The sequence below is a fragment of the Sinohyriopsis cumingii genome, chromosome 9 (assembly GCF_028554795.1).
Source record: "Sinohyriopsis cumingii isolate HCF-2022 chromosome 9, ASM2855479v2, whole genome shotgun sequence".
In the NCBI taxonomy this organism is placed as follows: domain Eukaryota; kingdom Metazoa; phylum Mollusca; class Bivalvia; order Unionida; family Unionidae; genus Sinohyriopsis; species Sinohyriopsis cumingii.
The window spans coordinates 33,910,530-33,927,158 of NC_142969.1; the positions used below are offsets into that span (position 1 = coordinate 33,910,530).

Here is a 16,629-nt window from a genome sequence, read left to right on the forward strand (position 1 = left end):
ATTGGGTTCACCCTGCCAGCTGATGGTTTGGAAAGTATATTTTATGTGTGCCTTCTCCGAAATTCACCAATCTTAACGTTGTTTTAGGTGTGAAATCAGATTATTACCCGAACAAGTTTTCACTTAAAGTAATGATGCTGGTCGGGAGGTTCATAACGAGTATTAATGTACGTCATAAAAAAGTCACGAAAACAAGTAATGATTTTATTCGCGTGGAGTTAACACGGACTACAGCGGCTTGGTGGGTGATGGTTTAGGACTTGTTCAAGATCGCGAATAATATTAATGTTATTCAATGGATGCTCTAGGTCACAATAATTCGCCGATAGCTAACCGCTTGGTTGTCTGAAATTCAACTCTGGCAAAATCACTTATACGATGATTGACATAATGTATTCCTTTACTTCTGTGTAATTCTGCGAGATGTAGTTTCAATTGAACTGATTATATTCACGAGTTTGAATTCAATTGAGTGGTTATGCAAAAATAATTGGAAAAAATATTTTTAATTCCCAATAGTAAAATGTTTAGGAATACTACTGGACTTTCATATAATAACATTACACTGTCCAATATATCCTTGAAGGATCTCAGAATTATTTGACACTTGCTGAAGCAGATATTAGTAGCTAAAACCAGGAACTATAAATCATATTGTTTACTGTACAATACGATTAAAGCAATATAAAACACGATATTATGTTTACAAATCTAGAGTTGCGTTCTTAAACGCTTATGCAATAGAGTGAAACACATTTCGACCTTCCCTGAATTACAGTTATAACGAGTCTCATCCGTCTTGTTGCGGAAATGATTGAAAAGGTATTATTCAATCGCGCGCAATGAAGTACATACACGTTTCACGACTCATCTTATAAATATCCTAGAGAAAGCAACCATCTCTTATTATATTTGGTATCGTACACAATGTTCTATAATCAGCTCTACCAACTGTTGTTTCAACCCCCTGCTTTGATATTCATCAATATTGAATTGTCCATAATTATTGTGATCTCTCCCATTCCTAAAGGTCAGTTTTCTTCCTTCGTATGTATTTTGCTTATCTTCCATTGCTTATTTCTTTCGTTTCCAAAGGTATCATTTTAATCTCTTTTAGATTGCAGACTTCTGTAAATATCAACGGCTATTATATATCAGCATGTCAGAATATCTTGGTTTCGTTTTCGAAACATTTAGACTACACATATTGTAGTCAAAGTTAAAATATCCTTTATGTCAACGTGCCCAAGTACGATTTACGCAATATATGGAAAACAACTGTATAACACATGTCACGATCCCTTCAATAACGTCTTAATATTGAAGCAGTGAGAATCTAATCTCTGAGATCAAATAACTGTTGAAACAAATGTCCGTACTTCACACTATATTTAGAGACAGAACATTCGTGGATTGGAAATTAATAAAATAGTGTTTCGACTGGTAGGACTGTATGGTATTAAACAATGGAACATAGCATAGTGAAAAGCAGCACGTTTTGTAAATGTCAATAAAGCAAATTATTTCCTTCGAATACAAAGTGAAATGACCTAATATAGTTTACAGTATTGCTAGCTTAATCTCAATTAATCCTTTAATTTATAACGTAAATCATAATGGTCAAAGGTCTGAATAAACATTAGTAGTCACGCTGAATAAATCCAATGCTGAATGTGTTAATGTGCTTGTGATGGCCTGAATTGTAATGATTGCCAACAGTCTTTTGTGAGTCAGAATTATGTAATCATATATTATATCTTTCTTCTAACTTTCAAATATATGTCCATGTCTCTCTTTCTAAGAACATTATTTTAGGTGAGCATTTTGTATTTCAAGGGACAAATAATTTGAATATATAAATCCCATCCGAAAAGAAATACTCGACATAACAATAAGACTGATTTGTTCTTCATACGTTATTGGAGGAATAAACTAATTTCCAGCTAAAAGATTTTGTACTACCCCACTTTACCTAAATCAGTATTAGCATTTCTAATTATTAATTTTAAATACTTAATAAAACATTTCACTCTATCAGGTTCCTATTGTTTCCGAGATCAAATCATAATTATAATTAGAAGGTTTCTTATAATACGTACAGTAAATTTGTGGTACCACAATTTCGTCTGCGCGGTTCAAAATAATACTAATATGTTATCTTCAGTCAGATAAAGGTAAACAATGTTGTCCGCAAACAATATCATTGATTTTGGACAAGGTCACTTATCCAAATTTACACTACCCATAACATATAGCGCATTGAAAAGTTATAAAATAACTAACAAACACTAATTGAACATCTAGTTTCACTAAAAGAAGAATACAAACTAGACACACGTAATAATATAAACAACGAGAGTGTATATTTACAAATATTTGAATCAAGGGACGACAAATGATGCATGCTGCTGAAAAGTAAAGACTATATGAATGAGTCATCGCCAGAGGTGATATGGTCCAGCTTGAATTCCAAAAGTCATTCACTCGAAGTGGATAAAATTCCAAACAAATATGATCATATCTGGATGAAACATATTATACGTTTCGTACATTAAAATTGTATTATGGACATTTGTAAATTATGCTGATGCAAATAAAACCTGTTATTTGACTATAAGTAGCATGAAACTATAGTTCAATCGAATACCACCTAACTCAAGAACAAATCGTCATTTAGACTGGCAAGCACACATCTGGAATATAGTGTTAAACCTCTGGAAACAGCTAGCGCTGGTATCTGGTTTCATTTCTTAAAAAAAACATAGACTACATGCTAAGTGAGTGTTTCATAAATATGTACATAAAAAGCCAGGTCACATGTTTTGATTATTTATTTTCCGAATATGAGATAGTTGTTATTACCACTGAGTGGCATAATAATTTTTGTATTGATTTTTGAAACACTCCAAACGTTTGATTACCAAGACTTTTGGGAAATAATTTTAATTTTTTGAATTGCAAATATGGCAAAATACAGCAACTAAAATATATCAGGCCTATATATCACTATTTTGTGGACTACTCAAGCAGTCACAATGAATTCTGGAATTCGCCTAGGGTACACAACTATTTACAAAATACATTTTTATTTTAACATGTGGAATAAAGCAGAGGGGAGAAACATGTTAGTTAAAGTTGCTTTTTCATTGTAACATATACTCAAACCACGAAACATGCTCATTATGGCTGTAATTGTATTTATATTATTCTAATATAAACCTTGATGTCGCACTAATATATTATACACTTCACTTCATGCAATGAACATCTGCGAAACGTTAGCAGATAAGCTATCGATTGGACGAAAACCCTTGTTTGTCGGAACCCATGTGATTTCTCATTAAGCATACGTATATATAGATCATTTAAAGGACTTCGTAAAAAAGGAATACTTTACTGAAGGTTACACCAGTTATTGTATTTTATAGATTGTGGTGGCAATGTTGTTGAAGAGAATAGATTTGATTCAATATTAAGGGTAACGTTATTTCAGAATTTATTTGAAGGCTCAAACGATACACCCAGCCTTCTTTTAAATGGCTTGGAGAAAACAAGATGATATTTTATAACTATCGGTCTTGAATGAGCCTCCCATCCACATTCAATTATCGAGTATTATCGAAACAGAAATAAGCATACCACATACATAAACACAGTTGTTATATCTATTGTAATTATATATTCAGATTATAATTGGATTTTAATCATTCTTCGCATTGCTACGTATTATAAATATGCTTACGTGACTTTATGGTTCAGAGAACATTTTGAGAAAAAATGTGAAACGCTTCTTACATTGGGGATTTATTCCTATCGCGATATAGCAGACAAGATGTCACCCGTTTGATAGTAGGCATGCGAATCAGTACACGCATTCGCCTTCATCTTCAAACAGATTGTATAAGTACCAAGTTTATATACAAGGCAAATGGAATAAAACTTTACTGGGTGAAGTTGTTTTAGATATTTGACTCTATGTTGATTTTGCTTAATGTCATTGTGATTAAATTTGTTACAAATGTATGCATTTAACGTACAAATGAATTACATAAAGTAGTTTATAATCTTATTTCTTTTCAGAAATAGGCGATGGATATAATGTTATCTGTCACCTGTATGACCGCTTTTATCCTGCTTATGACTGAGATAAAACAGAGCAAATGTACAAGCACAATCGGTAAGTTCAACGCAATCGCAGCAAGACTAAATAATTACAAATTTTGGCACTACATAAGTATCACAAGAAAACAAGCATGCTACTATCACGGCAATATTGACACACTAAATAGAAATACTAATGATATTTCTCTTTCAAATACTTGACTTCTGTTAATACGTATTTGGAGACTGATTAGAATGGGATGAACCAGTGTGATATTGGATGTTTATCGTAGATGAATATGTAACACAAACTATGAGCAAAAATAATTTCAACAACATCAGTATATTATTCAGTTTCTTTTCTAAACACAAGTAAACAAGTTCAAGACTTATTATACTTTGATCAGGCGAATGCAAATGGCTTGTATCAGGTATAAAAGGTCGAGTCCATTTTATCTAAATGTAATTCTACGCTATTCTAAAAGCATCAGCTAATTATATATTGGCCGACTTCCACCACACTCAAACACACATAACGATGCACACACACACACACACACACACACACACACACACACACGCATACACATACACACGCACACGTACCTGGAGCTGTGATAGTTTACTTATTCAATAATCTATGTTTGCATCTTCAATATTGTTAAATCTTAAATTCACTTTCAAACAAGTTTTGATTTAATAATGTTAATTTCAGTGCCAACATGAATCCATTCTTTTTTCTTGTCCATGGACCGGTCCCTAAAATTAATGTTTGTAAGGACTAGATTGACCGTAATGTAATATCAACGAATATGAATCAACGAATGAATAACAACCAAATTAAAAAAAAGACAATATGTAAAACATCCAGAATCTTACATTTCAAAGAGATGATCCAAATATTGAAACTTGATGGACAGCAATCGCTTATTGCTGATATTAGTAAGAGATATAGAGAAGGGGTGGGGTAACAGAGAGAGAGAACTTTGGTACAATGTGCCAATCATTATATATATATATCCACAGAAGACTTTTATCCACTCAGAATAACATGCAATTTAAGAAACTTGGTTTCGTTCATTGTCAAGTGAAACGTGTACGCACTCTCTTGCATAGCATTAAAGAGGCATGCATTACTGTGCTATCGTTATATTTCACTCAACTCTCTCAACTACATGTAAATACGATAATTGCTGCTTTGAAATCCAACTGAATCGACGACTGTGCATAAGATAATTATTGACCTATTGCAGACATAACCTTACAAGGAGATTAACTCTTTGATTATAAATAGATCATTGACAATTTATTAACACGTTGTGTCGAAAAGTTTGAGCAATAATTGTAGATCGAGCCAATATCAGCAAACGTTAAATTTTCTGGCATCATTGTCTGATTCATGCAGATATATTCTTCCTTGCTTGATCAAAATGTAAAATCGTAGGTTACGTTTGCAAGTATTTTGACACATATCGCAGACTTCATCAAAACACCTCATAACACTAAAGGGTAGTTCTTAATGTACCATTCGAGAAGATCTCTAATACGATTTATTCAACGTGTTCAATTATACCTTACTCAATCATAATTCCTTTCCTAAGATTAGAAAAACAAAACGTCTTGTGATGTCCAAAATAAACTTTCACTCTTACACATCATGCTTTGTTTTAAACTCATTAAGAAAGTCATACCTTCTCTAAATGGTACAAGGATGTTTTTGTTTGCGAGATAATAATTTGTGGCAAATCATTTCCAGATCAATTTGCATAAAATAAACTGTAAAATATAAAATGGCTGTCCAAAGCAAAAATAAAAATCATCCACAAAACAAATTATATTTACATCATTCCTACAACGGCAACGAATACTACAACCACATATAAAGAAACTACCACATGCAAAGGTAATGATGTGTAGCAGATTTAGATCAAAATCAATGACATTGACACAGGTACCTTGGAGTTTTAGTAATCTAAACGGAGAACATGATCAGGCTAATAAATCTACCGTGAGTGCATTACCTTAGAAACACATCTTGAAGATATCATTGAATAATGGAGATGACATTACAAGCAATGCATGCCAACCATCGGCTTATATGAAAGATTGCACTTCTACATGTACTAAATTTAAAATAATGCATATAGTCTGCACAAACAAAGGAACGAATTTACTCTTGCTCGCTTGTCACATCAGGGATCACACAAATATTATAAGAATCCGATTCCCTCTCCCAAGGGTACTTGATGTTTTCAGATTGTGAGATAAATGTTCTTGACCTTTTAATTCCAAAGGTAGATCATGAGAAAACTCATTGTTTTTTTGTCATACTCCGATACGAGTGTTTTCAATTATATAACACACTGAATATGATAACAAATCAAATAACTAGACTTTATACCGTTGTTGTAACCCACAAGACTCAGAATTAGTGCTAAATATTGCTCTATTACTTGAAGACTTAATGATATATAGCAGATATAGATCGAACGAAATCACTGAGATATGTTGTTGTTGTTGTTGTTGTTGTGGGGTTGAAAGGCATTTGTCAGCACACGATAGGCTATGCATGGAGGCCAGTATCAATGGTAGAGAAAGAACCAGGGAAAACCCCAGGAAGATCCACCGACCCACGAGAAGCTACTAGCAAGCTTTCTAACATACCCACATTGGCCGAATCCTAGACTCGAACAAACGCAGACAGAGGGGAGATGGCAGTGATCCGTAACGGAGAGCGCTTCACACCACTCGGTCACTCAGGGCTCCTCACTGGGATATATCTACCATGGAAGTTTCGTAATTGAAAAGGAGAACATGATCAAACGTATACACTTAAATGAGTATAGTTCCTTCGAAACACATCTTAACGATATCATTGAATAATGGAGATAACATTACTAGCAATGCATTCGTAACATCGTCTAATATCAAAGACTGCACTTCCACATGAACAAAATGTAAAATAATGCAGATAGTTTTCAGATTGCGAGAGATTCTTTCTTGTCATTTTATTTCTGAATGTATTTACACAGAACAAACAACAACCAGCAGCACCACGGTGGAACCAACAACATTATCCACTGAAACACCTACAACTGCAACTACTAGTACCAGCCTCCCAACCTCGAGCTCAACATTGACTTCATCGACAGCAAGTACTGAAAGTGATACCACAATTACAACCACACTCCCATCAACAAGTATCAGCGCAACATCGGCAACGACTACTACAACCACAGATAGAGACACTACTACAGGTAAAACTATGTCTATCTTAACAACAACACCTGATAAAACAACAACCAACATTACCACCTTGTCGACCACTTCCACCAGTACTAATTGTAAATCTTTTAAAAATTCATTCTTGTTACTTATCATGCTGTGATAAGAAGCTTTGAAATTATATAATAAAGTACATAAGATTACGAATAAAACAACCAGACAAATGATATTTAGATTCTTATTGAATATTGCATTCAATACGTGGGAGATTACCAAATCATACATTCTTCGAGACTGCTCGGAAAATCAAAATGATCTCTTAAGATCTGATTGTCACTAGTTTGTATATTTTAGAATAGCAAATATTCATCATTTACAAATCGAGAAACATTTGGTTTACTTCCATTCTCCATTCAAAACAAAGTGAATGTCAAAGCCTAATTTCAATTTGGGGAAGGAGATATGACAAGGACAAGCATTCTATTCTGCAACACATTGCGAGACGGAAAGGATTCGAGATACAGATAAATGGAATTGATCAGAATTGGTAAAGGATATACTTGCAAGAAATCTCTTTTACATATAATGTTGTTTGACGTAACGTTGAGAATTTATTTTGACAATCACTTTCAATAAAAATCAAAGAAACATAGGTTATTTTGTTTAAAACCAGACTTTTCAAAGCCAGTTTATTTCCTTATTCCAGACTTTATACGGTTGTTGTAACCCACAAGACTCAGAATTAGTGCTAGGTATTGCTCTATTACTTGAAGACTTAATGATATTTAGCAGATATAGATCGAACGAAATCACTGGGATATGCTGTTGTTGTTGTGGGGTTTAAAGTCATGTGTCAGCACACGATAAGTTATGCATGGCGGCCAGTATTAATGGTAGAGGAAGAACCCGGGAAAACCTCAGGAAGAACCACCGACTCACGAGAAGCTAGTAGCAAGCTTTCTAACATACCCACATTGGCCGAATCCTAGACTCGAACCCACGCAGATAGAGGTGAGATGGCAGTGATCCGTAACGGAGAGCGCTTTACACCACTCGGTCACTCAGGGCCCTCACTGGGATATATGTACCATGGAAGTTTCGTAATTGAAAAGGAGAACATGATCAAACGTATACACTTAAATGAGTGTAGTTCCTTCGAAACACATCATAAAGATATCATATCATTGAAAAGTGGAGATGACATTAACAGCAATGCATTCGTAACATCGTCTTATATCAAAGACTGCACTTCTACGTGTACAAACTGTAAAATAATGCAGATAGTTTGCACAAGCAAATGAATACTTTTTCTCTTGCTCGCTTGTCACATCGGGTTGGTTGCAAACACAATAAGAATCAGAATCCCTCTCCGAATGCTACGCGGCGTTTTCAGATTGCGAGAGATTCTTTCTTGGCATTTTATTTCTGAATGTATTTACACAGAACAAACAACAACCAGCAGCACCACGGTGGAACCAACAACATTATCCACAGAGACACATAAAACATCAACTACTAGTACCAGCGTCCCGACCTCTAGTTCGACATTGTCTTCATCGACAACTAGTACTGAAAGTGATACCACAATTACAACCACACAGCCATCAAGAAGTACCAGCACTACAACGGCAACGACTGCTACAACCACAGATAGAGACACTACTACAGGTAAAAAATCTATATCTTAACAACACCTAATAACACAACAACCACCATTACCACCTCGGTGACGACTTCCTGCAATACCCAAGATAGATCATGAGAAAACTCATTCTTTTTTTCATGCTCCGATACGAGTGTTTTCAATTATATAACACACTGCATATGATAACAAATAAAATAACTAGAAAATTATATTTAGATACTTAATTTATGTTACATTCTAAACGTGAGAGACTACCAAATCATACATCGGAAAATCGGAATGTTTTCTTAAGATGTTCTTGTCACTTCTTAGTACTGCTTATTGTTGCAAATATTCATCATTTACAAATATAGAATGATTTGGTTTACTTCCATTCTCCATGCAAAACTATTTGAATGCCAAAGCCTAATTTCAAGCAAGGAAATATTACAAACACAAGCATACTATTACGCAACATATTGCGAGACGAATGCATTTGAGCAGTTCAGATGATAAGTAATAGTTTCCATTCACTTCCAAAACTGGACACGTGCATCAAGAACAATAACAATTGTAGGAGATCTAGAATGGCTTAATGTAGGGGATTCACCCGATTGCTTTTAAAGTTCAGAGGTTTATTAAGCCGGTAAAGGAAAGGATTCGAGATACAGATAAATGGAATTGATCAGAATTGGTAAAGGGTATACTTGCTAGAAATCTCTTTTACATATAATGTTGTCAATCACGTGCAAGAAAGATGAACGAAAGTGATTAAATTGTTTTTAAAAACCATAAGGATGAAATACAACTTACGTTAATTCACATATTTAAATTGTTCTCGAAAGGCACATGGCTCAGAATGTAAAGTTAGATGTTGCTGTATAAGAAGCATAATTATCCCTAGGTCACATAAACAAATCGTTGATGTATATGTGCATTAAATTAGAAGAATTGAGAAGGAGAACATACTAAGATATATATATTTCCAACAATATGTATCATTAAGAAAATGACAAAAGAGACAAATGCATTGATCTCATTCATAAATGATAGACATACAAAATACCAGCATATGATTTCCTGACGAGTTCGATTTGGAAGTTTAGATAGCTCTTATAAAGGAAAATTAAATTTATCAGATACAGTTAAATTATATTGTCAAGGTGTGCTAGAAGATACACTTGTTTGACGTAACGTTGAGAATTTATTTTGACAATCACTTTCAATAAAAATCAAAGAAACATAGGTTATTTTGTTTAAAACCAGACTTTTCAAAGCCAGTTTATTTCCTTATTCCAGACTTTATACGGTTGTTGTAACCCACAAGACTCAGAATTAGTGCTAGGTATTGCTCTATTACTTGAAGACTTAATGATATTTAGCAGATATAGATCGAACGAAATCACTGGGATATGCTGTTGTTGTTGTGGGGTTTAAAGTCATGTGTCAGCACACGATAAGTTATGCATGGCGGCCAGTATTAATGGTAGAGGAAGAACCCGGGAAAACCTCAGGAAGAACCACCGACTCACGAGAAGCTAGTAGCAAGCTTTCTAACATACCCACATTGGCCGAATCCTAGACTCGAACCCACGCAGATAGAGGTGAGATGGCAGTGATCCGTAACGGAGAGCGCTTTACACCACTCGGTCACTCAGGGCCCTCACTGGGATATATGTACCATGGAAGTTTCGTAATTGAAAAGGAGAACATGATCAAACGTATACACTTAAATGAGTGTAGTTCCTTCGAAACACATCATAAAGATATCATATCATTGAAAAGTGGAGATGACATTAACAGCAATGCATTCGTAACATCGTCTTATATCAAAGACTGCACTTCTACGTGTACAAACTGTAAAATAATGCAGATAGTTTGCACAAGCAAATGAATACTTTTTCTCTTGCTCGCTTGTCACATCGGGTTGGTTGCAAACACAATAAGAATCAGAATCCCTCTCCGAATGCTACGCGACGTTTTCAGATTGCGAGAGATTCTTTCTTGGCATTTTATTTCTGAATGTATTTACACAGAACAAACAACAACCAGCAGCACCACGGTGGAACCAACAACATTATCCACAGAGACACATAAAACATCAACTACTAGTACCAGCGTCCCGACCTCTAGTTCGACATTGTCTTCATCGACAACTAGTACTGAAAGTGATACCACAATTACAACCACACAGCCATCAAGAAGTACCAGCACTACAACGGCAACGACTGCTACAACCACAGATAGAGACACTACTACAGGTAAAAAATCTATATCTTAACAACACCTAATAACACAACAACCACCATTACCACCTCGGTGACGACTTCCTGCAATACCCAAGATAGATCATGAGAAAACTCATTCTTTTTTTCATGCTCCGATACGAGTGTTTTCAATTATATAACACACTGCATATGATAACAAATAAAATAACTAGAAAATTATATTTAGATACTTAATTTATGTTACATTCTAAACGTGAGAGACTACCAAATCATACATCGGAAAATCGGAATGTTTTCTTAAGATGTTCTTGTCACTTCTTAGTACTGCTTATTGTTGCAAATATTCATCATTTACAAATATAGAATGATTTGGTTTACTTCCATTCTCCATGCAAAACTATTTGAATGCCAAAGCCTAATTTCAAGCAAGGAAATATTACAAACACAAGCATACTATTACGCAACATATTGCGAGACGAATGCATTTGAGCAGTTCAGATGATAAGTAATAGTTTCCATTCACTTCCAAAACTGGACACGTGCATCAAGAACAATAACAATTGTAGGAGATCTAGAATGGCTTAATGTAGGGGATTCACCCGATTGCTTTTAAAGTTCAGAGGTTTATTAAGCCGGTAAAGGAAAGGATTCGAGATACAGATAAATGGAATTGATCAGAATTGGTAAAGGGTATACTTGCTAGAAATCTCTTTTACATATAATGTTGTCAATCACGTGCAAGAAAGATGAACGAAAGTGATTAAATTGTTTTTAAAAACCATAAGGATGAAATACAACTTACGTTAATTCACATATTTAAATTGTTCTCGAAAGGCACATGGGTCAGAATGTAACGTTAGATGTTGCTCTATAAGAAGCATAATTATCCCTAGGTCACAGAGCTATACATAAACAAATCGTTGATGTATATGTGCATTAAATTATAACAATTGAGAAGGAGAACATACTAAGATATATATATTTCCAACAATATGCATCATTAAGAAAATGACAAAAGAGACAAATGCATTGATCTCATTCATAAATGATAGACATACAAAATACCAGCATATGATTTCCTGACGAGTTCGATTTGGAAGTTTAGATAGCTCTTATAAAGGAAAATTAAATTTATCAGATGCAGTTAAATTGTTTTGTCAAGGTGTGCTAGAAGATACACTTGTTTGACGTAACGTTGAGAATTTATTTTGACAATCACTTTCAATAAAAATCAAAGAAACATAGGTCATTTTGTTTAAAACCAGACTTTTCAAAGCCAGTTTATTTCCTTATTCCAGACTTTATACGGTTGTTGTAACCCACAAGACTCAGAATTAGTGCTAGGTATTGCTCTGTTACTTGAAGACTTAATGATATTTAGCAGATATAGATCGAACGAAATCACTGGGATATGCTGTTGTTGTTGTGGGGTTTAAAGTCATTTGTCAGCACACAATAGGCTATGCATGGCGGCCAGTATTAATGGTAGAGGAAGAACCCGGGAAAACCTCAGGAAGAACCACCGACTCACGAGAAGCTAGTAGCAAGCTTTCTAACATACCCACATTGGCCGAATCCTAGACTCGAACCCACGCAGATAGAGGTGAGATGGCAGTGATCCGTAACGGAGAGCGCTTTACACCACTCGGTCACTCAGGGCCCTCACTGGGATATATGTACCATGGATGTTTCGTAAATGAAAAGGAGAACATGATCAAACGTATACACTTAAATGAGTGTAGTTCCTTCGAAACACATCATAAAGATATCATATCATTGAATAGTGGAGATGACATTACCAGCAATGCATTCGTAATATCGTCTTATATCAAAGACTGCACTTCTACATGTACAAACTGTAAAATAATGCAGATAGTTTGCACAAGCAAATGAATACTTTTTCTCTTGCTCGCTTGTCACATCGGGTTGGTTGCAAACACAATAAGAATCAGACTCCCTGTCCGAATGCTACGCGACGTTTTCAGATTGCGAGAGATTCTTTCTTGTCATTTTATTTCTGAATGTATTTACACAGAACAAACAACAACCAGCAGCACCACGGTGGAACCAACAACATTATCCACTGAAACACCTACAACTGCAACTACTAGTACCAGCCTCCCAACCTCGAGCTCGACATTGACTTCATCGACAGCAAGTACTGAAAGTGATACCACAATTACAACCACACTCCCATCAACAAGTATCAGCACAACATCGGCAACGACTACTACAACCACAGATAGAGACACTACTACAGGTAAAACTATGTCTATCTTAACAACAACACCTGATAAAACAACAACCAACATTACCACCTTGTCGACCACTTCCACCAGTGCTAATGGTAGATCTTTTAAAAATTCATTCTTGTTACTTATCATGCTCTGACTTTGAAATTATATGATAAACTACATAAGATGACGAATAAAACAACCAGACAAATGATATTTAGATTCTTATTGAATGTTGCATTCTATACGTGGGAGACTACCAAATCATACATTCTTCGAGACTGCTCGGTAAATCAAAATGATCTCTTAAGATCTGATTGTCACTTTTTTGTATATTTTAGCATAGCAAATATTCATCATTTACAAATAGAAAAACATTTGGTTTACTTCCATTCTGCATTTAAAACTAAGCGAATGTCAAAGCCTAATTTCAATTTGGGGAAGGAGATATGACAAGGACAAGCATTCTATTATGCAACACATTGCGAGACGAATCCATTTGAGCGATTCAGAGGATCAGTAATAGTGTCAATTCACTTCCAAAAATGGACACATGCTTCCAGAACAAGAACAATTGTAAGAGATCTAGAATGGCACAATATAGGGTACTCACCCGATTGCTTTTAAAGTTGAGATGTTTATTAGGCAGGGAAGAAGAAAGGATTACAGATACATTTAAATGGAATTGTTCAGAATTTTTAAAAGGTATACTTTCTCGAAATCTCTTTTCATATACTGTTTTCCGTCACGTGTAAAGAAAACGATTGCAGAAGATTAAGATTTTTAAAACCATTATTAACAAATGCAACTACACATTAATTTACATAGTACAAATGTTGTTGAAAGGCACATGGGTCAGAATATAAGTAAAGGTGATGTTGTATAATTACCTCTGGGTCACAGATATCTACAGAAACAAATCATTGAGGTGTAGGTGTGTTGGAATTGGAATAAATGAGACGGATATCCATCTCAGATATATGTATTTCCTACAAGCTTTTCTGCTTGTAAACGGATCACGGAGACTTCATTGAATAATATAGCAGGCTTTACAAACGACACAATTTTCTCATTCTTTTATATCCTTGGTTGCAACTACGCACATCCTAAGATTGAAACATCAATCCTTTAGCGCTGTTTAAAACACTTTTTATCTTGCTCGCGATGTACATCATTTGTCTTGCAAACACATTAAGAGCGTTATTCAGTCTCTAAATTGTTCATAGCTGTTTTTGTTTGCGGGAGAATAATTCATGGCAATTCACTTCGGATTCTATTTGCAAAGAAAAAACTTTCGAATAATAATGTCTTTGCTATGAAAGAAAGAATCGTCTAACAAATAATATTTACATCGTGTAATACAAATTGAATTGCGAAATTACTGCAATATCATAAGGAAAATGTTTTGAATCTCTGCTGGGGTAAACGTACATTAATCATATCATAAACCCCTTGCCTGTCCTTTGCGACAGTAATTACAATAGGTATCATTTAGAAAATGACAAAAGAGACAAAAACATTGAACTCGTTCATAAATGAAAGACATCGAAAATACGGGCATATATTTTGCCCTTGAACTCTATTTTGAAGTTGAGATAGTTGTTATAAAGGAAATTGAAACGTATATCATGCAGTTAAATTGTATGTTCAATGTTCGCTAGAAGATAATCTTGTTTGTCGTAACGTTGAGAATTTATTTTGACACTCATTTTCAATAAAATGCAAAGAAACAGAAGCCATTTTGTTTAAAGCCATATTTTTCAAAGCCAATTCCTTCCTTAACCACGATTTCTACCGTTGTTGTAACCCACATGGCCCAGAATGTAGTGTTAGGTCTTGTTCTATTACATGCAGACGTAATGATGTGTTGCATATATAGATCGAAATGAATCACATGGATACAGGTACCTTGGAGTTTTAGTAATCGAAACGGAGAACATGATCAGACTTATAAACCTACCGTGAGTGCATTTCCTTAGAAACACATCTTGAAGATATCACTGAATAATGGAGATGACATTACTAGCAATGCATGCCAACCATCGGCTTATATGAAAGATTGCACTTCTACATGTACTAAATTTAAAATAATGCAGATAGTCTGCACAAACAAAGGAATGAATTTACTCTTGCTCGCTTGTCACATCAGGGATCATGCAAAGATTGTAAGAATCCGATTCCCTCTCCCAATGGTACTTGATGTTTTCAGATTGTGAGAGAATTGTTCTTGACATTTTAATTCTGAATGTATTTGCACAGAACAAACAACAACCAGCAGCACCACGGTGGAACCAACAACATTATCCACAGAGACACCTACAACATCAACTACTAGTACCAGCGTCCCGACCTCTAGTTCGACATTGTCTTCACCGACAACTAGTACTGAAAGTGATACCACAATTACAACCACACAGCCATCAAGAAGTACTAGCACTACAACGGCAACGACTGCTACAACCACAGATAGAGACACTACTACAGGTAAAAAAAATGTATATCTTAACAACACCTAATAACACAACAACCACCATTACCACCTCGGTGACGACTTCCTGCAATACCCAAGATAGATCATGAGAAAACTCATTCTTTTTTTCATGCTCCGATACGAGTGTTTTCAATTATATAACACACTGCATATGATAACAAATAAAATAACTAGACAAATTATATTTAGATACTTAATTTATGTTACATTCTAAATGTGAAAGACTACTAAATCATACATCGGAAAATCGGAATGTTTTCTTAAGATGTTCTTGTCACTTCTTAGTACTGTTTATTGTTGCAAATATTCATCATTTACAAATATAGAATGATTTGGTTTACTTCCATTCTCCATGCAAAACTATTTGAATGCCAAAGCCTAATTTCAAGCAAGGAAATATTACAAACACAAGCATACTATTACGCAACATATTGCGAGACGAATGCATTTGAACAATTCAGATGATAAGTAATAGTTTCCATTCACTTCCAAAACTGGACACGTGCATCAAGAACAATAACAATTGTAGGAGATCTAGAATGGCTTAATGTAGGGGATTCACCCGATTGCTTTTAAAGTTCAGAGGTTTATTAAGTCGGTAAAGGAAAGGATTCGAGATACAGATAAATGGAATTGTTCAGAATTGGTAAAGGATATACTTGCTAGAAATCTCTTTTACATATAATGTTGTCAATCACGTGCAAGAAAGATGAACGAAAGTGATTA

The 16,629-nt window shown here is 34.8% G+C and overlaps 1 protein-coding gene across 1 annotated transcript in view; it reads left to right on the forward strand.

The window, feature by feature from the left end:
- LOC149791513 (uncharacterized) overlaps window positions 1–16,629 on the forward strand; it is an 83,400-nt gene that overhangs the window by 25,428 nt on the left and 41,343 nt on the right. The window contains exons 2-7 of the mRNA XM_089969439.1: window positions 4,081–4,177; window positions 7,134–7,358; window positions 8,770–8,994; window positions 10,987–11,211; window positions 13,214–13,438; window positions 15,672–15,896. Of these exons, the coding sequence (XP_089825565.1) occupies window positions 4,090–4,177; window positions 7,134–7,358; window positions 8,770–8,994; window positions 10,987–11,211; window positions 13,214–13,438; window positions 15,672–15,896 (1,213 nt within the window). The 5' untranslated portion in view covers window positions 4,081–4,089. The remainder of the gene's footprint in view (window positions 1–4,080; window positions 4,178–7,133; window positions 7,359–8,769; window positions 8,995–10,986; window positions 11,212–13,213; window positions 13,439–15,671; window positions 15,897–16,629) is intronic.